Below are 23,383 nucleotides of genomic sequence, written 5' to 3'. Positions count from 1 at the left end.
CCCAAAAAAAAAAAAAAAAAAACTTACTGTAGCAAAGAAATTAGACTCCTGAGCCAAGATCAAGTGGGGTATCACATTAGGGCCTTAATTCTAGTCTTCTAAGGTAGCTCTCAACATCCATTCAGCCATCCACAACGATTCACTGAACAACCTCCATGGGTCTGACACAGCTGGTGCTAGAGACCCACTGGTGTGCACCCGTGCCATTCTCAACATTCTCAATCCACAACGTCTGAGTGCATATCTCTGCCCTGAAGCCCCCAAGTGGTCTGCTGCTTGGGAAACCTACGGTTTTCTACGACACCAATCCTTCCTGGGAACGTCAGTAGAAGAGTCTAAGAGGGGTATTGAGGGTACTTGTCCCCAACACCACAGGGTCTTAGAAAAAGTACATCTCAACTAGGACACAGAGGCCAAGCAACACATGGTTTGAGGGGCTACATCAAGGCTTGACGAATCCAGGAGAGCCAGTCCCCACTCTCTTCTTTTTTTTTTTTTTTTTTTGAGACGGAGTCTCGCTCTTGTTACCCAGGCTGGAGTGCAATGGCGCGATCTCGGCTCACCGCAACCTCCGCCTCCTGGGTTCAGGCAATTCTCCTGCCTCAGCCTCCTGAGTAGCTGGGATTACAGGCACACACCACCATGCCCAGCTAATTTTTTGTATTTTTAGTAGAGACGGGGTTTCACCATGTTGACCAGGATGGTCTCGATCTCTTGACCTCGTGATCCACCCGCCTCGGCCTCCCAAAGTGCTGGGATTACAGGCTTGAGCCACCGCGCCCGGCCTCCCACTCTCTTCTTGAAACCACCCACCCTGAGACCTAATCACCACCCATGGGTTAATCATGCAATTATTTCCCTAGCAAAGGACCAAGAATAACTTTGGCTTGGGAGCCTTTTCTTTTTTTTATATTTATTTTTCGTTTTCTACCCAGATTCTTCTTTTTTTTTTTTTTTTGAGATAAGAGTCTCACCATGTCTGGTGTGCCATGGTGCGATCTCAGCTGACTGCAACCTCCGCCTCCCAGGTTCAGGCAATTCTCCTGTCTCAGCCTCCTGACTAGCTGGGATTACAGGTGACTGCCACCATGATTGGCTAATTTTTGTGTTTTTAGTAGAGACGGGGTTTCACCATGTTGTTCAGGCTGGTCTTGAACTCCTGACCTCAAGCAATCCAACTGCCTTGGTCTCCCAAAGTGCTGGGATTACAGGCATGGGCCACCATGCTCAGCCTATTTTATTACTTTTCAATGTATTTATTTATTTATTTTCTCTCTTTTTTTCTAATACCTAAAAAGAAAATACACATGGGAATGTATTTTTTTTTGAGACAGGGTCTTGCTCTGTCACCCATGCTACAGTGCAGTGGCATGATCATATCTCATTGCAGCCTCGAACTGCTGGGCTCAAGCAATCCTCTTGCCTCAGCCTCCGGAGTATCTGGGACTACAGGTGCAAGCCACCACAGGTAATTTTTATTTTTTTAGTTTTTTTTTTTTGAGACGGAGTTTCGCTCTTGTTACCCAGGCTGGAGTGCAATGGCACGATCTCGGCTCACCGCAACCTCCGCCTCCTGGGTTCAGGCAATTCTCCTGCCTCAGCCTCCTGAGTAGCTGGGATTACAGGCACACGCCACCATGCCCAGCTAATTTTTTTTTGTATTTTTAGTAGAGACGGGGTTTCACCGTGTTGACCAGGATGGTCTCGATCTGTTGACCTCATGATCCACCCGCCTCGGCCTCCCAAAGTGCTGGGATTACAAGCTTGAGCCACCGCGCCCGGCCTTATTTTTTTAGTTTTTTAAGACAGGATATGACTCCATGTCAAAAAGGAGAGCAATGACACAATCATTGCTCACTGCAGCCATGATCTCCTAGGCTCAGGCTGGAGAGCAATGGCACAATCATAGTTCATTGTAGCCTCGACCTTCTAGGCTCAGGTGATCCTACCACTTAAGCCCCCGAGTAGCTGGACTACAGGTATGCGCCACTGCACTGGGCCAGTTTGTGGAGACGAGGTTTCACTATGGTACCCAGACTGGTCTCAAATTGGGCTCAAGTGATTCTCCCACCTCACCCTCCCAAAGAGCTGGGATTACAGGCATGGGCCACCATGCCTGGCCTGCCTAATTTTTTTTTTTTTTTTTTTTGGATTATGAGGCGGAGTTTTGCTCTTCTTTCCCAGGCTGGAGTGCAATGGCGTGATCTCGGCTCACCGCATCCTGGGTTCAGGCAATTCTCCTGCCTCAGCCTCCTGAGTAGCTGGGATTACAGGCACACACCACCATGCCCAGCTAATTTTTTGTATTTTTAGTAGAGACGGGGTTTCACCACGTTGACCAGGATGGTCTTGATCTCTTGACCTCGTGATCCACCTGCCTCGGCCTCCCAAAGTGCTGGGATTACAGGCTTGAGCCACCGCGCCCGGCCCTGCCTAATTTTTTTATTTTAATTTTTGTAGAGACAGGGTCTCACTTTGTTGCTCAGGTTGGTCTTGAATTCCTGGCTTCAAGTAATCCTCCCACCTTGGCCTCCCCAAGTGCTGGGAGTAAGCCGCCAAGCATGGCTGAGCCTTGATTTTAAATGTATGACACAGCAGAAGGGAGCAAATCAGTTCTCAAAAACCTTCCCATATAAGAAGTAACAGATCATGGTTTTCACAAACACGTGTATACTCTCTTCCCTTGGAGCTTCCTGGGAATTCAAGGATTTGGTCACTTGTGAAAGTCTAGATTGTAAACCCAGCTCCTGGCCAGACACTGCTCTACCTTGATGTCTATCTCCGAGTACATCTTCCGCAGATCATGCATCACACAGTCTAGGTAGAGCTCCCCGGTGCCCAGGATCACATGCTCGCCAGACTCCTCCACCTGCAACACAATAGTCCTGGCAGTCACAGCCTGGCTTCTCTTATGCCAGCAACAGCACATGTAAACAAAATCAAGGCCAGAGACCACAAGAAGGTGCTTATCAGAAACAGCTACTACTTAGCATCTGTTCCAGCCTCTTCAAGAAGGTTCAGTGAGGAGCATCTGCCCATGAGCACGTCCTCAAGACACCAGACCGCTCAGCACAGTGCTACTAGGTGTGAAGTCAATGATTTAATTCCCATTTTAATGACTTAGGTCAAACTCTACCCTACATCCATGGACATAAGCTAGCTCTTTAGTCCTCCTGGCCAGCTACCTGGAAAGGTCACTGGCAGGCTCATAAGCGCACAAGGATCAGAGTAATAGCTCACTTTTCCTTCTCTTCTCTAGAGAATCAATTCAAAGTACATTCATTAAGAAATATATTTTTTTCTAGCTAAAGACATATGGGGAACACAAATACACACACACACACACGAACACACACATGGGGCTTGTCCTGCCTTCACATGACAGCCACAGGCTATACCACCCCCCCGACATGCACACGCACACATGGGTCTTGCCCTGCCTTCACGACAGCCGCAGGTTATGACACACACACACACACACACACACACACACACACACACACACACACACACACACACACACACCCCTTGTCCTGCCTTCACATGACGGCCACAGGCTACACCACACCCACACCCACACACACCCACACACCCACACAAACATACGTACGTCTTGTCCTGCCTTCACATGGCAGCCACAGGCTGAGATTGCTCCTGACATAGGTTGCTGGAAGCAGCAGGTCACAGACACAAAGTGGCGTGCTGCTCCGCCCACTCAGCTGGGGATAGCAGGGCTCAGCAGTTGCTGCAGACCATGGGCATACCTTGGTGGTGAGGGATGGATAGCTCTTGTTGACCTTGCGCAGGCCATCAAGCATCTTGGGCAGCTCTGAGGGGTTGACTGGCTCCACAGCAATCTTGATAACAGATGTGGTATTGAACTTCAAGGGCCGGAAAATCTGAGCCTGAGATCCAAAGCACAAAGGATTGAGGGCAACTGGCATGAGCAGGCACAGAATGTGCAGAGGTACGAGAGGAGCAGAGGACTTGCTTAGGATCAGACTATGTGTTCCCCAACCAGGAGCCTGGGGCTGCGTGGGGGTAAACTGAAGGACCATTTCTTCCCAGGTATTCTGGCAGAACAAAAGGAGGAGGAAAAGAATAAAAGGCACCTGTCCTAATTCCTAGCACCTGAGCCGAGTACAGGGAGAATCCAGCAGGGTCATATCAAGAAAGCTAAGCCTAGAACCAGGACATGGCAGTGACTCTGGATCAGTCCCCTGTTTGTTGCTCATGTGCGTCCACGGGACCATCTAGCTTAAGCCAACCCAGTTGGTCTCTTCAGAAACTCTACCTCCTCATTGCCTCGGGGTTCAGTTATGGTTGCTGTCTTCACAATTGGTTGATCAACACCTTCAATGAGAACCCAGTTGCCAGCAGGAACACGGTTCACCTCAATGTGGTACCTGTGGTCCAATAAGCAGTAGTGAAACTTAGGCGGGGCATGCATTCCTTTTTTTTTGAGACATGATCTCACTTTGTTGCCAGGCTGGAGTGCAGTGGCACAATCTTTGCTCACTGCAGCCTCGAACTTCCAAGGTTCCAGTGATCCTTCTGCCTCAGTCCTCCAAGTAGCTGGCACTACAGGCACACGCTACCATGCCCAACTAATTTTTGTATTTATTGTAAAGACAGGGTTTTGTCATGTTATCCAGGCTGGTCTTGAACTCCTGAGCTCAAGCAATCCTCCTGCCTCAGCCTCCCAAAGTGCTAGGAATATAGGTGTGAGCCACCGCACCTGACCTATTCTACAAAAATTTACTGAGTACTTGCTACATGCCAAGAACAGTCGTAAGCAAAACAGATACACTCTAGCAGAGGAGAGATATAATAAACTATCATTATCCACACATGTATGTGGTTACAAACTGATGAGTGTCATGAAAAAAAAGGACAAGGTATTTATGTGAGGACCTAACAGGAAAATCTTACTCCAACTGGAGACTCATGGTAAAAAGCTGCTGCCCAAGGCGTCGACCGTATGGGGCTAGCAAAAGCATCACAGAAGACTGGGAGCGGTGGCTCACACCTATAATCCCAGCACTTTGGGAGGCCAAGGCAGGCAGATCACCTGAGATCAGGAGTTCGAGACCAGCCTGGCCAATATGGTGAAACCCCATCTCTATCAAAAATATAAAAAATTAGCTAGACGTGGTGGTGCATGCCTAAAATCCCAGCTACCTGGGAAGCTGAGGCAGGAGAATCTCTTGAACCGGGGAGGCAGAGGTTGCAGTGAGCTGAGATCATGCCACTGCACTCCAGCCTGGGCAACAGAGTGAGGCTCTGTATTTAAAAAAAAAAAAAAAAAGAAAGAAAGAAAGAAAGAAAAAAGCATCACAGAAAACTTCCACTTTCCCAGCTCTTCAATATGCTGCCTTTTGGCATTTAGGGTGGATTTGGCAAAAGGGGCCATCACAGAGGCAGAGTAGCCACCTTAGGGAACACGAATGCCTGGGTCTAACTTGTCAACTGGGAAACCAAACTCATAAACTGACAAGGAGCCCAGAGGCCCAAGCTGAGTTTGACTCTGCAGATTGGGATGCCACAAGGGATCCAGTGAAGTCTTCTCTCTTGGTCAAAGAGTAGACGGTGGAGGTAGGGAAACAATTCCTTTTGGGAAGCAACACAAAGATTATGACTTAAGGAACACAGGAGAGGAAATGAAAAGAGGAGGATTAAGATGAGTAACAATGGAAATCATGCTACAAAAGTTCATACAAGCATCATGCTTTCAAAAGGGCTTTAAGGCCAGGTGTGGTGGCTCATGCCTATAATCGCAACACTTTGAGAGGCCAAGGCAGGAGGATTGCTTGAGCCCAGGAGTTTGAGACCAGCCAGGGCAATATAGTGAGACTCTGTCTCTACAAAAAAATTTTAAAATTAGCTAGACGTGGTGGTGTGTGCTTGTAGTTCCAGCTACTCGGAAGGCTGAAGTGGAAGGATTACTTGAGCCCAGGAGGCGGAGGTTCCAGTGAGCTGAGATTGTGCCACTGTACCACTGCACTCTGGCCTAGGAAATAAAGTGAGACCCTGTCTCAAAACAAACAAACAAGCCTTAAAAAAAAAGTTCACCCAAGCCACCCGAAGTGCAAAGGCAAAGCTTCTGGCACTATTCCAACAGTAGCTGTCTTTGGCCCCAGCAAATCTTGGGTAGAAAGAACTAGAAGTCAATAGACCTGCAGAGGGAGAGCCACTTTACCCCCTCTTGCACAGAGCCTTGCAACTACTTCCAAGGAGGATCACCCCTTCCAGCTCCTTCGGGGCAATCCCTGGATAGACACAAAGGCATACCCCTGGGGCTCTGGTTGGCAGTACCTGGCCACAGAGATCCAAAGGCGGCCCACGGTGCATATTTGGGAGTCTTCCTCATCCTCCAGGGTGTAGTTCTCCCCGAGTACCTTCACAGGCTGCCCAGCATGAATGGTGCCACTCAGCACCCGGCCAAAGGCATGAAACTGAACTCCATCATCTGTGCTGTACATCTTAGTAGTGTGGCACATCAGGGGGCCCTGGAAGAGAAACAGAGTGCAGCTTCAACCACATCTACCTTCTGGGGAAGTACCACTCCCCGCCATTTTCCTTGACAGCAAGTACCTGAGCTCTATGAGAAACAGAGAAAGATGAGGCAATCTCATCTTCAAACTATGTTCTATCCCATCTCTCTAAGAAGGGTGAATAGGACACATGGCAGAGCAAAAATATTCTCTTTCTTTTTTTGGGAGGATAAAGGCATTGAGGAAGAGACACAGATTTAGGATGGCAGACCGGCACTGTTAACAAGACTACTTACTAGCCCAAATTTCCTCTTAAGATGTAACTCAATTCTCTACTGCCTGTGTATTCGTGATGAGAAACTAGACGGCCTAAGAAATGGCTGGGAAGGATGTTTTTAAAAGCCAGGACTGACAAGATTAGCTACCATTTGTTGAATCTTCAGTATCTGCCAGGCAACATGCTGAACATAACCATAACACTTCCTTAATCTTATTTAATTCTCATAACAACCACTCACATTTTATTATGCTCATGTTATAGACCAAGGGCTTGAGGCTCAGAAAATGTGAGCAACGTTCCCAAGGTCATAGCACTAGCAGCGGCAACATCAGGCTTTGTATTCAGGCCTGACTGTGCTCATGGGGATGGGGAGGCAAGGGTAGGAAAGAGGGCATTACTCCTGTGACCAGAAATCAGTATCCTCACAAAGGAAGGGAACACAAATCAGAGAACTGGGGAGCCATGTGGCCTTACATCAGGGTCACAGTCACTCATGGCCTCGCCGAGGTCGGAGTCCACACCGCCCGTGTAGGTGTGCTCGATCTTGGGCTTGGCGCCCACCTTTGGAGAAGGGATATGCTGCACACACATGTCCACAAAGCCTGTGGATGGAGACGAGAAAGCCATTACTACATCTCTCCCAGGGAGCAGCGAGTGGGAGTTACCAAACCATTCACAATGGTCAGAAAGCTAAAAGAGCGGGGACTGATTTTTAGCTCTAAAGGCTCTGGCACTATGATTCCAGGAGTGAAGTAATAGCCTGCTTCCTGGGAGTGTGCTGCTAAAAGATTTGGAGTCACTCTGATGCCGAAAAACAGCAAGAAGCAGTTATCAGTGGTACATGGTTCTTTGGAACTCAGCTGACAAAAAGTTTAAAGTACATGAATCTATGAACTTTTATTGGCTCTATGCATTTACATATGGAACTAAATAAGCATCCCATCTAACATCTACTTAAAACAATTCCCAATCTGACTCCCATTGAGAAACACTGCATGCATTTCTATTCAATAAGTTACCCTGTTTTCTTTTTTTCTTTTTTTTTTGAGACGGAGTTTCGCTCTTGTTACCCAGGCTGGAGTGCAATGGCGCGATCTCGGCTCACCGCAACCTCCGCCTCCTGGGTTCAGGCAATTCTCCTGCCTCAGCCTCCTTAGTAGCTGGGATTACAGGCACGTGCCACCATGCCCAGCTAATTTTTTGTATTTTTTTTAGTAGAGACGGGGTTTCACCGTGTTGATCAGGATGGTCTCGATCTCTTGACCTCGTGATCCACCCGCCTCGGCCTCCCAAAGTGCTGGGATTACAAGCTTGAGCCACCGCGCCTGGCCTACCCTGTTTTTTGAACACATTAATAAACCACACAAGAGGGAACCCCTATGAGCACAATAGGATAGGCGTGTCTGCCTTCAATTGGTATCTGGTGTGTCAGATTGATGGGCAGACCAGAATAAGCTATTAAAATTATGCACCTTAGGGGTCCAGACACCTAATTCCCATCAGACTTAGAGACAGTTGAGAAGACACCTAGCCAACACCCTTTCCACCTCCCTGATTTTACAGATTATAAATCAGGGTCATGAAGAATTAGATGGCTGGCCCAGGATCATCTCGTGGAATGGCCAGGGCAGGATCGAGACAGACTCAGGTGGTTTTTCAACCAGTCCAGTGCTCTTTCTGCTGTATTACCTGCCTTCTCTGTAACTAACCCAAGTCTCCCAAGTCCTAGCCCAGTGCTTTTTGCACTATTTCGTACCACCCAAGCATCCACCTTCCCGACCTCCCCCTGGAAAATATACCAGAACCACAGAGGTTGTCTCCCCATCTCATTTCCTTGAGCACTCATCCTGGCAAGAAAATGTAATTCTTTTTAGGTCCCAAGATGGAATGTGTACCACCATCCACTAAGGAAAGCAGCTAGGAAAGAACAGCAGTGTTCTGCATCCCAATCTATGGTTTGTTGAAAAGATCCTCAGATTGTGGATCACAAGGTGAGGAATTCAAGACCAGCCTGGCCTAGACGGTGAAACCCCGTCTCTACTAAAAATACAAAAATTAGCCAGCTGTGGTGGCTGGTGCCTGTAATCCCAGCTACTGAGGAGACTGAGGCAGGGAATTCCTTGAACTCTGTAGGCAGAGGTTGTAGTGAGCTGAGATCGCACCACTGCACTCCAGCCAGGGAGACAGAGCAAGACTCTGTCTCAAAACAAAACAAAACCAAAGGAACAAAAAAAAGGAAAAAGAAAAACAGAAAAGATCCTCATATCTCTGACCACCACTACAGAGTAAGAAAAAGTTGCTGTGATACCTGTGGCAGGGCACAAGGATGACACAGTTAAGCGGCCATGAGCACATGATTACCTGTGAACTCGCCAAAGAACTTTTTGCAGACCAGCCTGAGCAGGGGGCGGATGTTCAGCTTCAGCTCCTCCTTCGTCAGGTGGATGCCAAGCTCGTCCAGGGTCCGCGGGAGGCTGGTGTCCACATCACCTACAACCTGTGAGGATACAAAACAGCATGTCAGCTGTAGTGAGAGCCTGAGTGTGCTGTTAGAAGGAGACAAAGGAAGGCCAAAGGAATATCTGAAAAACTACTACACAAGGCTCTCTTCTATGGAGAGAAAGCTCTTGGCAAGGACAAAAGTTTGGTTTCAGCGGCATCTCTACTACCTACCCTTGAAACCATACGCAAAGCCAATTTGGTTACATCCCCATCCCAGCCAATAAACCAAGCACTCAGACTGACTACGCCAAGTGCTGCCCCCTGGTGCCTGAAAAGCAGCATCTCATCCCATTCAGGAACTCCCTCACCTATTAAATAGAAGTCTATCAGAGATTTCTCAGATTCAGAGGATCACTGTGCACTGGAAGGAACCAAAAAAGGTCTTCTGGCTGTGGATCCTGTCAGGGCAGGGCCAAGCTAAATCATTCTCAGCAGACTCAAGGTCTCTACTGAAGCCAGCTCTATAAATTTTTTTAATTAATCCATTCCAGTCTGACATGTGATACTAAGTATTTTTCAGCACAAATAAATTTTAATCTCCATTTTATCTTGTTGCTAGGTTTTGCTGTTTTGTCCACTGGAATGGCCACACACATTTTGTGTATGTGTGTGTCCACTGTGCTTATTAAACAGCTGCATATCTTATTACTGTCTTGGGAGAAAGGTCTGTATGAAAATTCCTGTAATTTTACCCTTTTAGTTCTATCTTTTAGGCAATACAAATTCATATAAATGTCATGTTATGTTCTTCTTTTTTGAGACAGGGTCTCACTCTGTCATCCAGGCTGGAGTGCAGTGGTGTGATCATGATTCATTTCAACCTCCGCCTCCCAGGCTGAAGTGATTCTCCTGCCTCAGCCTCTCAAGTAGCTGGGACTACAGACACACACCACCACACCAGCTAATTCTATTTTGTGTGGAGATACAGGGTTTAGCCATGTTGTCCAGACTGGTCTTGAACTCCTGATCTCAAGTGATCTGTCCGCTGGGATCGCAGGTGTGAGTGAGCCACCACATCCAGCCACATTATATTCTTCGCTTCACAGCATTCCGCATGCTTAACTAAATCCTTACCATTTCCTGACAAATTATTTCAATCTGACAAACATCACATATTGTACAAACACACGAACACAGTTTTGTTTTCTTTTCTGAGAAAGGGTCTCGCTCTGTCACTCACGCTGGAATGCAGTGGTGTGATCATGGATCATGGCGGCTTTGACCTCCAGGGTTCAAGCAATCCTCTGGCCTCAGCCTCCTGAGTAGCTGGGACCACAGGTGCACACCACCACTCCCAACTGATTTTTTATTTTTTTGAGACGGAATCTTGCTCGTTCACCCAGGCTGGAGTGCAGTGGCACGCTCTCGGCTCACTTCTTTTTTGAGACAGAATCTCACTCTGTTGCCAGGCTGGAGTGTGGAGTGCAGTGGCATGTTCTTGGCTCACTGCAACCTCCACCTCCCTGGTTCAAGAGATTCTCCTGCCTCAGCCTCCCAAATAGCTGGGACTACAGGCACACACAACCATGCCCTGCTAATTTTTGTATTTTTAGTAGAGATGGGGTTTCACAATGTTGGCCAGGATGGTCTCAATCCTTGACCTCATGAGGTGCCCGCCTCGGCCTCCCAAAGTGCTGGGATTACAGGCGTCAGTCACTGTACCTGGCTTAGGAGAAGGCTTTTCTTTTATACCTTCTCCCTTTGATTTTTTTTCCCCTTTTTTTGGAGATGCGGGTCTCGCCCTGTTGCCCAGGCTGGAGTGCAGTGGTGCAATCTCAGCTCACTGCAACCTCCACCTCCCGGGTTCAAGCAATTCTCTTCCCTCAGCCTCCTGAGTAGCTGGGACTACAGGCACCTGCCACCACGCCCAGCTAATTTTCTGTATTTTAGTAGAGATGAGGTTTCACCATGTTGTCCAGGCTGGTCTCAAACTCCTGAGCTCAGGCAATCTGCCCACCTTGGCCTCCCAAAATGCTAGGATTACAAGCATAAGCCACTGAGCCCAGCCCCTTTCCTTTCATTTTAATAGCACTTGGAGTGCCGTAGTGTTCTGTATCCACAAGATTACTTCTTGAACAATTGGTAACCAATAGCCACCCTTTATACTTAATGTAAAACTGAGCAGGTTTAGGGACCAGAGTGAAGTGTGAGTTCACCAGCTCTTCCACACTGCGTTTAGAAGAGCAGATGTGAACCCAGTGTGGCCTGACACACTCACCTGGGCGAGGATCTTATAAAGGGGCTCCAAGATAAACTCCACGAAACTTCTCTGGGAGCTGCTAGTTGGGGCCTTTTTGGTGAACTTTCGCCTAAAAGGAAAAATAAGAGTTCTGAATGACCCAGTGAAGGAAAGGCACTATCACTGATCCCAAGAGGCATTGTCTAAGTGCTGAATCTGAACAGGAGCCCAGGGGAGTAATGTGTGTGTGACTATAAAGTTTCCAAAGACAGATTCCTGGAAGGATACATGGTTATGACTCTCCTGCATGCCTGAGCTGAGCTGTAAAGATTTCAGGAAAAACAGCCTCTCACCAGATCAGAGTTTAGGAAGCCAACCCATTTAGGGAAGGAAAGACGGCAGCTTACGTTTAAGAAAAAAGTAGGCATTTAATCTTTGTACTCTTTCTATATCTGTTCTCACTTACTGGGAAAATGGATCACCCCTCTGGAAACTCACATCCCATACTCTACTTACGTCTTAGGGTTGAAGTAGATGTCACCCCAGAGCCTTTTAGCAAATTCTTGGTAATTAATGTCACCTATGGGAGAAGTCACACAATTATAATCCACCTAGCAGTGTTGTTCAAAATTCTGTTTCAGGTACCACAAATGGTTCATAGCTGAGAACTTCTAGCACTTTCCTTTCCAGGGTCCAGGCATTTCCTTCTAACCAGACAAGAAAACAGGGACACTGAAGCACAAAGAAGGACAGAGTGGCCTAAAGTTGACAAGACTATGCTGGAGCCAAAATGAGAACCCAAGCCTCTCCATCTCCACCAAGCACTAGGACTGAACTATGGACAAGAGCATGCGTTACATTCTCCTTTAATGGAACAGGGTCACCTGTCTGCATGGCATCCCCTATTTGCATCTAAACCCTGTCCCTTCTAGAAGTGGAACTTAATGGTTCTTTCACCCTTTCCTGATCTAGACAAGTTCTACTCTGCTGTCAGTGTGGGCCACCTTCCAACTGCAGTGTCACCCCAAGGCTCTGGCTAGCCCTAGGCCTCAGGTTAGCAATTACTCAGCCCTCTCGAGAGAAAACACCAAAGCCAACTTTTGCCTCATCTTTTACCAATTAATATTTTTAGTCTGACTATAACTGCTAATCCTGGTCAGACTGTACCAAACAATTATGGCTTTTTAAAGTCAAGACCTTGGGTGATATTCAATTAGATAACTGATATCACCACCTACCTCCTGGATATTTTACCCAGATGTCAGACTGTCCCCTCACCTTGTATGGCACAAAGGGAATGCCATCAGCTTTTTCCTAAAGCCACATTCCCCTTCAGACTTCTGTTGTTTCCATCAGTAAGGTTACCACCAGAATTTCACCTAAACTCAAAATCTTTTTTCTTCCCTGCTCCGTAAATTACCAAATTCTTCCCACATTGTTAGTTACTGAGACTTTCCTTCCTCTGAACCACTGAATGTTTATGCCCTCTGTTACTGCACTTACCATGTAGTATAATCACAGAACTTTTTGAGACATGGTCTTGCTCTGCCATCCACGCTGGAGTGCAGTGGCATGACCTTGGCTCTCTGCAGCCTCGACCTCCCTGGCTCACATAATCCTCCCACCTCTGTCTCCCGAGGAGCTGGGACTACAGGTGTACGCCACCACAGCCAGCTAATTTTTAAAATTTTTTTATAGAGACAAGGTCTTACAATGTTACCTAGGCTGATTTTGACCTCCTGGCCTCAAGTAATCCTCCTACCGTGGCCTCCCAAAGTGCTGGGATTAGAGGCATGAGCCACTGTACCTGGCCTGAACTTGACTCTTCTCATTGGTCAAACATTCCACTGTTACCTGAACAGGCCATGACTAACACCACCTGCCTCCATGCCTCTTTTTCCAACCCTGGAAGTCTGGAAATCTTGGCTTTCTACTCTCTATTTGTCCAAGCCCCATCTCCTTTCCACAACTTTGCCTGACTCCAAGCCACTGAGGCTGACCCTTACCCCATCCTTAAATTCCCTCAGTTCTATCTGCCTATAGCAGATACTTGGCACTCAGCTCACACTACCACCTCACATTGCCATTCATCACTCTGTGGAATTCTGTCCGCCTACTGGATAAAGTTTCTAGATTTAGAAGGTGTTCATCATGCCTTGTTGTATAATATTCCTAGCAGGAGCACATGGTATCAGTTTTGGCAGTAAGGTGTAAACGGACTCTAGTTCCAACTCTATCAATAAGTTCTATGACCATGGCATAGCTTCCCGCCATGTAAAATGAAGAGGAAGAACTCCATGATCTCTTCCATATTCCCTTCAGTGCCGACTTTCCAGAAGTCTACACATGGCTTTTCATGATAATGCTGCTGCAGCCCAGCCCACAGCTAGCTCCAGCATAAACTAACAGTGGGTTCAAAGAATGAGCAACAATCTTGCCCAAGGCTGAGGACCATTTTTGATCAGAAATGAAATCATCTGTGCATTATAATTATAAAAGCGTCTTGGATTTTGCTTCACATGTTCACACAATGGACATTTAGGAACACATACACTTGCTGGGCATGGTGGCTCAAGACTGTAATCCCAGCACTTTGGGAGGCTGAGGTGGGTGGATCACGAGGTCAAGAGATTGAGACCATCCTGGGTCAACATGGTGAAACCCCGTCTCTACTAAAACTACAAAACATTAGCTGGGCATGGTGGCACGTGCCTGTAATCCCAGCTACTCAGGAGGTTGAGGCAGGAGAATTGCCTGAACCCAGGAGGCGGAGGTTGTGGTGAGCTAAGATCACACCATTGCACTCCAGCCTGGGTAATAAGAGCGAAACTCTGTCTCAAAAAAAAAAAGAAACACATACTCTTCTACTGGAACCCTGTTCAGTTTAATTTCATTTATTGTTCATCTACCCATTTTTTTAAAAACAGCCATCTGGGAACAACTGATATATACATCTAATAACAAGAAAATGGCCAATGGTCCAATGCTGTGTGAAAAAAACAGATTATAAATATAATATATACACATATTGTTGGCTCTTGAACAACATGGGTTTGAATGTCTCAGGTCCAATTATACAAAGATTTTTTCTCCTGCCTCTGCCACCTGAGACAGCAAGACCAATGCCTCCTCTTCCTCAGCCTGCTCAACATGAAAATGATGAAGACCTTTATAAAGATCCATTTCTACTTAATGAACAGTAAACATATTTTTTCTTCCTTATGATTTTCTTGGTAATGTCTTCTCCAGCTTACTTTATTATAAGAATATAGTATATATAATACATAAACAAAATATGTGTTAATCAACTGTGTATGTTATTGGTTAAGCCTTCTGGTTAACAGTAGGCTAGTAGAAGTTACGATTTTGGGACTGGGTGGCTCATTTCTGTAATCCCAGAATTTGGGAGGCCAAGGTGGGCGGATCACCTGAGGTCAGGAGTTTAAGACCAGCCTGCCAACATGGTAAAATCCCATCTCTACTAAAATTACAAAAAAATAGCTGTGTGTAGTGGTACACACCTGTAATCCCAGCTACTCGGAAGGCTGAGGCAGGAGAGTGGCTTGAATCCACGAGGTGGGGATTGCAGTGAGCTGAAATTGTGCCACTGTACTCCAGCCTGGGCAAAACAGACCTTGTCTCAAAAAAAAATAAAAAAAACAGGCCAGGCATGGTGGCTCGGATGTGGTGGCTCACACCTGTAATCCCAGCACTTTGGGATGCCGAGGTGGGCGGATCACGAGTCAGGAATTCAAGACTAGCCTGACCAACATGGTAAAACACAGTCTCTACTAAATGTACAAAAATTAGCCGGGCGTGGCGGCACGCACCTGTAATCCCAGCTACTCAGGAGGCTGAGGCAGGATAATCGCTTGAACCTAGGAGGCAGAGGTTACAGTGAGTTGAGATCACACCACTGTGCTCCAGGCTGAGTGACAGAGCAAGACTCCATCTCAAAAAACAAACGACCCAAGAAATTAAGATTTGAGGAGCACAAAAGTTATATGTAAATTGTTGACATTGAGAAGAGGTCAACACCCCAACTCTCACACTGTTCAAGGGTCAACTGTATGTATATAATATGATTTATTTATGTAAAATAATAAAAACAGAACTTTAACAAAATGTTAACAGTGGTTATGGTAATGAAATTATGAATGAATTTTGTCCTGTTTCCTAGGCTGCAGTGCAATGGTTCGATCATGGCTCACTGCAGCCTCAACCTCCTGGGCTCAAGCCATCCTCCTGAGTTGGGACTACAGGCCAAGTGGCACCATGCCCAACTAATTTTTTGTATTTTTTTGTACAGATGGGGTTTCGCCATGTTGCCCAGGCTGGTCTCAAACTACTGGGCTCAACTAATCTGTCTGCCTCAGCTTCCCAAAGTGCTGTGATTACAGGTGTGAGCCACTGCACCTGGTCAAAAAAGACTGAATTTTAATCATCCATTTTTTTCATGAGAGCAAAGGGCTCCATGCTGAGAGTGTGGCAGGACAACTGACTAGTGAGAACAGAAACGCTGATACTCCACTGCCTGCCGGTCATGAGACCTCTCACAGAGCCTGTCTGCTTGACACTAAAAACAGGGGGAACAGTGACTTCCCCCTAAGGAACTGTAACACTGAACACAGAAAAGATTCTCAGTGCACGACTCCTATTGGAATCTGAGGTCACTGGGGAGGTGCAAAGATGCACAGTCAGGGAGTCTCTCACAGCAGGAATGTGGTCTCAGGGATCTGGTGTTGAGGCTCCAGAAATCCATGGTATTATGCAGCTGGGCATGGCAGCAGAGGCCTGTACATGCTGGCTGCAGGGCCACCGTGAGTTATCAATTAGACCTATCAAATTGATGTGCACCCCCATACGGCTGACTAGAAGCACTAACAGTGAGGGAGATGCCACCTGTGAGGAGGTCTGAAAGTGCCTGTGGGCATGGATTATTCCTGTTTACAAAACCTGTCTCACTCTAGGAGAGACTTTTATTCCTAAAATGAGCTCCCTCTTCTCCCATTTCCTCCTATTCACTTTTATTTTTTTATTGTTTAGAAACACTTAACCTGAAAAAAGGGTCTCAAGGCCAGAAAAACCCCCAAATGTGATAATAACAGGTGATAAAATGTTCCCCCAGCAGGGTGCTCTGATACGAAGCCAATTCCTGAGCCATTCAGCATGAAAGGCACACGGGACTCAGGGGAAGCTGGTGAGACAGACTGCCAGCCAGTGCTTACCAAAGGTGTCGGCGTAGATCTTGGCAAAGGAGCCCAGTGTGAAGCAGATGCTGTACTGGGAGCTAGAGAAGCAGACGTTACCCAGGAGTGGGGAAAGGATCAGGTTCTCATCAGTGGAATACATGCTGAAACAGAGATAGTGGTGAGTGTAGTGCCAGGCTGCAGCAGCCCTGGACAAACTGCCAAGGGGAAAGGCAGGAACTCAATAACATAGCCGCTTCCAGCCCTCGGAAGGGACTTGCGCAAGACACTCGGTTTTGCCAACAGCCTGATCCAAGAAAGTGACATGATGGAGTTGTTCCCTAATTCCCAGTAACAGGCTGATTTCCCAGAGCTGGGAACATTCTGCACAGTCTTGGAAAAGTTAACTGCACCAGACAGACAGGGGGAAACCTGGAGGAGAGAGACAAAATCCTCGGAACACAGGAAATGAATCTAATGTGATAAGACAGAAATGCAGAAGTACATTTGAGAAAAACCTCAACTTCACAAATACAAGCAGACATAAACATCATTTAAAAAAGAGAAAAGAAAGGAAAAGAAGAAAAGCAACTCTGCTCTTTACTCTCACTGCCATACTCTTGTGTTTGGCTTTATTTTACAGTGTTAAAACTTTCAATCTTAAAAGCCATGCAGAAGCCACGAGCATCCGAGTTCACTAACATTTATAAGAAAACCAGTTGTACAAGGGGATCAAATCCATAACCCTAGCCTTACTGGCACATTATCTTATGGAATTTTCCAATATAGAAATAAAAGTATGGCTTATAAAGAACAACCCTCTACCCCATTCTACTCTACCTCCAAGTTATACTCCCCAGAGACACTGCTTTCAACACTTTTTTTTTTTTGAGACAAAGTCTCACTCTGTCTCCCAGGCTGGAGTGGAGTGCAGTGGCACGATCTTGGCTCACTGCAACCTCCGCCTCCTGGGTTCAAGCAATTCTCATGCCTCAGCCTCCTGAGTAGCTGGGATTACAGGTGCGTGCCACCACGCCTGGCTAAATTTTTTGTACTTTTAGTAGAGACAGGGTTTCACCATGTCGGTCAGGCTGGTCCCAAACTCCTGTCTTCATGATCGGCCCACCTCAACCTCCCAAAGCACTGGGGTTATAGGCGTGAGCTACCGTGCCTGGCCTTCAACACTTTTAAAGCTGCTTTTAGGGTATTTACCTCCAGATTTCTAAGTAATATGTTTACATTGCTTTTTCTTGCCTAGAGGTTCTTTTGTTTTTGAGACAGGGTCTCACCTTGTTGCCCAGGCTGGAGCACAGTGGCATGATCACAACTCATTGTACCCTCGATTTCTCAAGCTCACGAGATCCTCCCTCCTCAGCCTCCCAAGTAGCTGGGACTGCAGGCATGAATCACCAAGCCTGGCTAATTTTTGTAGAGATGAGATACAAAAGCCATGTTGCCCAGGCTGGTCTTGAACGCCTAGGCTCAAGCAATTTCCTGCTTTGGCCTCCCAAAGTGCTAGGATATTAAGTATAACCACTGTGCCTGGCCCCTGGTTTAGAGGTTTGAAACTTGACTTCCTATTTTAGTAAATCAGATTAAATTTAGCCCTATCCCACCTCCTTTTTTTTTTTTTTAACTATCTTTTTTTTTTTTTAAGAGACAGGATCTCACTCTGTCACCCACATTGGAGTGCAACAGCAGAATCATAGCTCACTATAATCCTGAACTCCTTGGCTCAAGTGATCCTCTTGCCTCTACTTCCTGAGTAGCTAAGACTTCAAACACGTGCCACCATGCAAAGCATATTTAAAAATTTTTTTTAGACAGAGTCTAGCTATGATGCCTAGGCTGGTCTTGAACTCCTAGCCTTAAGTGATCCTCCCTCCTCCACCTCTCAAAGTGTTGAAATTACAGGCATAAGCTATCACACCTGGTCTTTTTGTTAAAAGACATTTGTCATTTCATCCTTTGGACTCATGATGTCACGTTGGGCTCTAGTCATTCTAGCCCTTACAGAGATGGGGTGAAGATATTCCTTTTGAAAAGTAGTGCTATGCACTGGGAAGGCTCCTGAAGGTAACTGTCTCTAGCCACACAGGTACCATCCCCAATCCTCAAATGGAGAGGCATTCTTTGAGTAGGATGGCCTCTGCACAGGCCCATGTGAGATATCACAGAAAGTCATCCAGCGCACTCTTCAGCCTGTAGTAAGACTGTCTCTAAGATATATCTAATCTGTTTCAAAGGCCCTTTGATATTATAAAGTATCATAACCAGTGGCTCATGCCTGTAATCCCAGCACTTTGGGAGGCCAAGGCAGGTGGATCACAAAGTCAAGAGATCGAGACTATCCTAGCCAACATGGTGAAACCCTGTCTCTACTAAAAATACAAAAATTAGCTGGGTGTAGTGGTGCGCACCTGTAGTCCCAGCTACTCAGGAGGCTGAGATAGGAGAATTGCTTGAACCTGGGAGGCAGAGGTTTCAGTGAGCCAAGATCAGGCCACTGCACTCCAGCCTGGGTGACAGAGCAAGACTCCATCTCAAAAAAAAAAAAAAAAAAAAAAAGTGTCATAACCATCACTCATATGTATTAATGCAAGCCCTAAATCCATCTTGTTGAGAAGCAGGTATATGGTATATCCACAGACACAAAGCAAACAGTTCCTTAATTTATTTAGACTGTGTTAATTATAAGATAATAGCAGCTAACATTATTAGCACATCAGCTGCTATATGGCAAGCACTGTGCTAAGTGTGATCCATCAAATATTTAATTTCTTATAACATCATTTGTAAGTTATGTTAACTTATACTGTAAATGCCTAATAATATTTGCCATTATTGCTACTAGGCAAATATTATTCCTTTTTTACTGAAGCAGAATCTGAACTTAAGTACTCTGTCCAACTTTACACTGTTAGTATATGCTGAAGATGAGGCTGATTCTAGAGCCCAGGCTGGGTGCAGTAGCTCACATCTGTAATGCTAGTGCTTTGGAAGGCCAAGGTGGAAGAGCTGCTTGAGGCCAGGAGTTCAAGACCAGCCTGGGCAACACAGCAAGACTCCATCTCTACAAAAAAAAAATTTTTAATGAAAAATAAAACAATTAGCCAGGTATGGTGGCGCATGCCTATGGTCCCAGCTACTCAGGAGAATGATGTGGTTGCTTTAGCCCAAAGTTCAAGGCTGCAGTGAGCTGTGATTGTGACACTGCACTCTAACTTGGGCAACAGAGATCCTATCTCTATAAAGAGAAGAAATTCAATAGAGCCCAAGTATTGATCATTATAGTAAACTGAAGGTGTGTTAAGCAGCACAGGTGGCTAAGGCACAGAGGTAACAGTGGAGCCAACCCCTGCAGACACACAGAATGTGCCTCTAGTCTTGCCCAACAAACTCATCAACACATGCCAAGAAACAAATCAGAGTTGTTCTCAGAGGTATTCAGGGTTACAACCCAGAGTCTCTGAGGACAGGAAATCCACTCCTAGGGGTCTTCTACCTTATTAATCCATTGACCTCATCCACAATGTGGCGCAGCTTGTAATACGCATCAGTTGGAGGCAGCTTCAGCTCCAGGATCAGCCGGTCAATCTTGTTGATGCACACAGTGACCGCCAGCCTCTCCTGTACCGCGTGCTTGATCAGCCGCTCTGTGTTCAGCATCACCTGAGAAACACAAGGCTCAGAAGGTGGTAAGGAGAACAAGGAGGGCAGAAAGTTCAAAGCAGAACCAAAGAAGGCACTATTTCAAACCATGAAGCCTGGGGAGAAAAAAAGACTTGGGGAAGTATCACTGGGTGGAAGCAGATAGCATCCCATCCTAAGACAGACACGGGAACTTTAAGAGGGCACCTTGCAGGATTGAGAAATGAATAAACCCATGAATGATGATGTTGGGAGCCAGGTTTCCTTCTTAGAGAAGGAACTAAGAAGGCTGGGAAAAGCCTGTAATGCTGAAATGGAATTGGGGGTATTAGAATTAATGCATGATTTTTAATATATGTGTGCAGAAATAGTTATAGATGTGTATGAATGTATATAACCTAGCTGTGCTCAGTGAGGGCCTAGAAGCAATATACCCCAGGAGCAATCAGCACACCCAAACCTTTGTTTCTAAATTCTTGTCCCCACTATAAGTGAGAGTTGCTAGGCTGGGTGCAGTGGCTCACACCTGTAATCCCAGCATTTTGGGAGGCCAAGGCAGGAGGACTGCTTGAAGCCAGAAGTTCGAGACCATCCTGGGCTACAGAGTGAGAACCCGTCTCTCTAAAAAATATTTTAAAATAAGCCAAACATGGTGGCACGTACCTATGGTTCAGTTATTTGGGAGGCCGAAGTGGGAGAATCACTTGAGCCCAGGAGCTGAAGACTGCTGTGAGGTATAACTGCACCATTGCACTCCTGCCTGGGCCAGAGAGGAAGACCCCATCTCTTTGAAGGAAAAAAAAAAAAGCCAGAGCTCCTTGAAGAAATGGCTGATTCCACGATTGGGTCAGAGAAAGATATGTCTAGAATACCTTTTTGTGCCTGAAAGTAAGGAAGTATTCAAAAAACGATGAGACAACAAAAGGATGATGGAGCCAGCCAAAAGGAGCTCTCACTGGCCAAATCTGGGATGAGAGCACTAGAGCACCAGAACGTGTAAGGACAGCGACAGATTATAACTCACTGAATAAAATAAAAACCCAAACATCCATACTGATAATAAGCAAATGGGGGAGAAGCAAAAGCACTTCTTTACAACAGAATTCCACCAACAGGCCAGGCGCAGTGGCTCACGCCTGCAATCCCAGCACTTTGGGAGGCCAAGGCCGGTGGATTGCTTGAGGTCAGGAGTTCAAGACCAGCCTGACCAACATGGTGAAATCCGAAAATATAAAAAAATATAAAAATGAGCTGGGAGTGGTGGCGGGTGCCTGTAGTCCCAGCTGCCCGGGAGGCTGAGGCAGGAGAATCACTTGAATCTGGGAGGCAGAGGTTGCAGTGAGCCAAGATCGTGCCACTGCACTCCAGCCTGAGCGACAGAGCGAGACTCTATCTCAAAAAAATACAAAATGAAACAACAATAACAAAAATCAATGGCCTGGTGCAGTGGTTCACACCTATAACCCCAGCACTTTGGGAGGCAGAGGTGGGAGGACCATCTGAGGTCAGGAGTTCGAGACCAGCCTGGCCAACATGGAGAAACCCTGTCTCTACTAAAAATACAAAAATTAGCTGGGCATGGTGGTGTGCACCTGTAATCCCAGCTATTTGGGAGGCTGAGACAGGAGAATCACTTAAACCCAGAAGGCAGAGGTTGCAGTAAACCGAGATTGCACCACTTCACTTCAGCCTGGGCAACAGAGCAAGACTCTATCTCAAAAACAAAAGAAAACAGAATGAATAAGAAGAGTTAGAAGACTAATCATCTGCAACTATTGTAGGTATAAGCCAAGAATCATCAATGGATGACAAAACTGATAAAGTTTGATAAGAAGCAGAATAAAGGCTGGGCGTGGTGGCTAACGCCTGTAATCCAAACACTTTGGAGGCCAAGGCGGGTGGATCACCTGAGGTTGGGAGTTCAAGACCAGCCTAACCAACATGGTGAAACCCCGTCTTAAAAAAAAAAAAGCAACGGCCAGGCGCGGTGGCTCAAGCCTGTAATCCCAGCACTTTGGGAGGCCGAGGCGGGTGGATCACGAGCTCAAGAGATCGAGACCATCCTGGTCAACATGGTGAAACCCCGTCTCTACTAAAACTACAAAAAATTAGCTGGGCATGGTGGCGCGTGCCTGTAATCCCAGCTACTCAGGAGGCTGAGGCAGGAGAATTGCCTGAACCCAGGAGGCGGAGGTTTCGGTGCGCCGAGATCGTGCCATTGCACTCTGGCCTTGGTAACATAAATGAAAACCCCACCTAAAAAAAAAAAAAAAAAAAAAAAAAAAAAGCAGCAGAATAACCAGATTCTAATAACCAGAGCCTCATCATGAGGAAATATTAGACAAACCCAACTTGAGAGACATTCTACAAAGTAAGTGCCCTGTACTTTTCAAAAGTGTCAATGTCATAAAAGACCAAGGGAGGCTAAAGAACAGCTTCAATTCAGAGAGACTTGAAAATCATGAAAACTAAATGCTATGCATCACTCTGGATTAGGGAAAAAAAAATTTCTATGATGGAAATTGCTGGTATGGTTAGTAAAATTGAATAAAGTCTGTAGAAAAAGATCTATACAGGAGGATTATGTCCATGTCAAATTTTCTGCTTTTGGTAACTGTACTGTGGTTATGTAGGTGAATGTCCTTATTCTTAGAAAATACATTCTGAAATATTCAAATGGTTCAAGGGGAAAATATACAGACCTGTGTGTGTGTATGTGTGTGTTTCTGAATATGTACAGAGAGAGAATTATAAAGTAAATGAGGGTGGGTTCTTTGTACAACTCTTGCAAGTTTTCACTGTGACATTATTCCAAAATGAGTCAGTTAAAAAAAGACAATTCTGGCTCCCTCTGCTGGCTGTCTCACCAATGAGCTTGGCCAAAGTGTTCAATCTCTCAATTCAGGAATACAGAAGACACCCTGGTCTTTTAACTCCAATCTCTTGGAAACACTCAACTAATATTAAAAATCCACTTACAAGAACATACTCTCCTCCCTTTCTTTTATTTAAATTTGTCATTTTATCTTTTGTGTTTTCTGTTTTTTTTTTTTTTTTTTTAGAGAGGGATTTTCACTTTTTTTCCCCA

The 23,383-nt window shown here is 46.0% G+C and overlaps 1 protein-coding gene across 2 annotated transcripts in view; it reads right to left on the bottom strand.

Moving 5' to 3' along the window:
- Positions 1–23,383, bottom strand: part of EFTUD2 (elongation factor Tu GTP binding domain containing 2) — a 52,683-nt gene that overhangs the window by 6,152 nt on the left and 23,148 nt on the right. Inside the window, exons 10-19 of one of the 2 annotated variants that reach the window (XM_032269985.1) lie at positions 20,150–20,316; positions 16,684–16,808; positions 11,972–12,035; positions 11,495–11,585; positions 9,136–9,271; positions 7,249–7,376; positions 6,316–6,509; positions 4,295–4,406; positions 3,765–3,905; positions 2,768–2,869 (exon numbers count right to left, since the gene is read on the bottom strand). In XM_032269985.1, coding sequence (XP_032125876.1) covers positions 2,768–2,869; positions 3,765–3,905; positions 4,295–4,406; positions 6,316–6,509; positions 7,249–7,376; positions 9,136–9,271; positions 11,495–11,585; positions 11,972–12,035; positions 16,684–16,808; positions 20,150–20,316 — 1,260 coding nt within the window. The remainder of the gene's footprint in view (positions 1–2,767; positions 2,870–3,764; positions 3,906–4,294; positions 4,407–6,315; positions 6,510–7,248; positions 7,377–9,135; positions 9,272–11,494; positions 11,586–11,971; positions 12,036–16,683; positions 16,809–20,149; positions 20,317–23,383) is intronic. The other variant, XM_032269986.1, reaches the window with a different exon arrangement.

The sequence above is a fragment of the Sapajus apella genome, unplaced genomic scaffold, assembly GCF_009761245.1.
Source record: "Sapajus apella isolate SASKATOON/1434 unplaced genomic scaffold, GSC_monkey_1.0 scaffold201, whole genome shotgun sequence".
NCBI lineage: Eukaryota > Metazoa > Chordata > Mammalia > Primates > Cebidae > Sapajus > Sapajus apella.
This window is presented reverse-complemented; position numbering and strand designations above follow the sequence as displayed.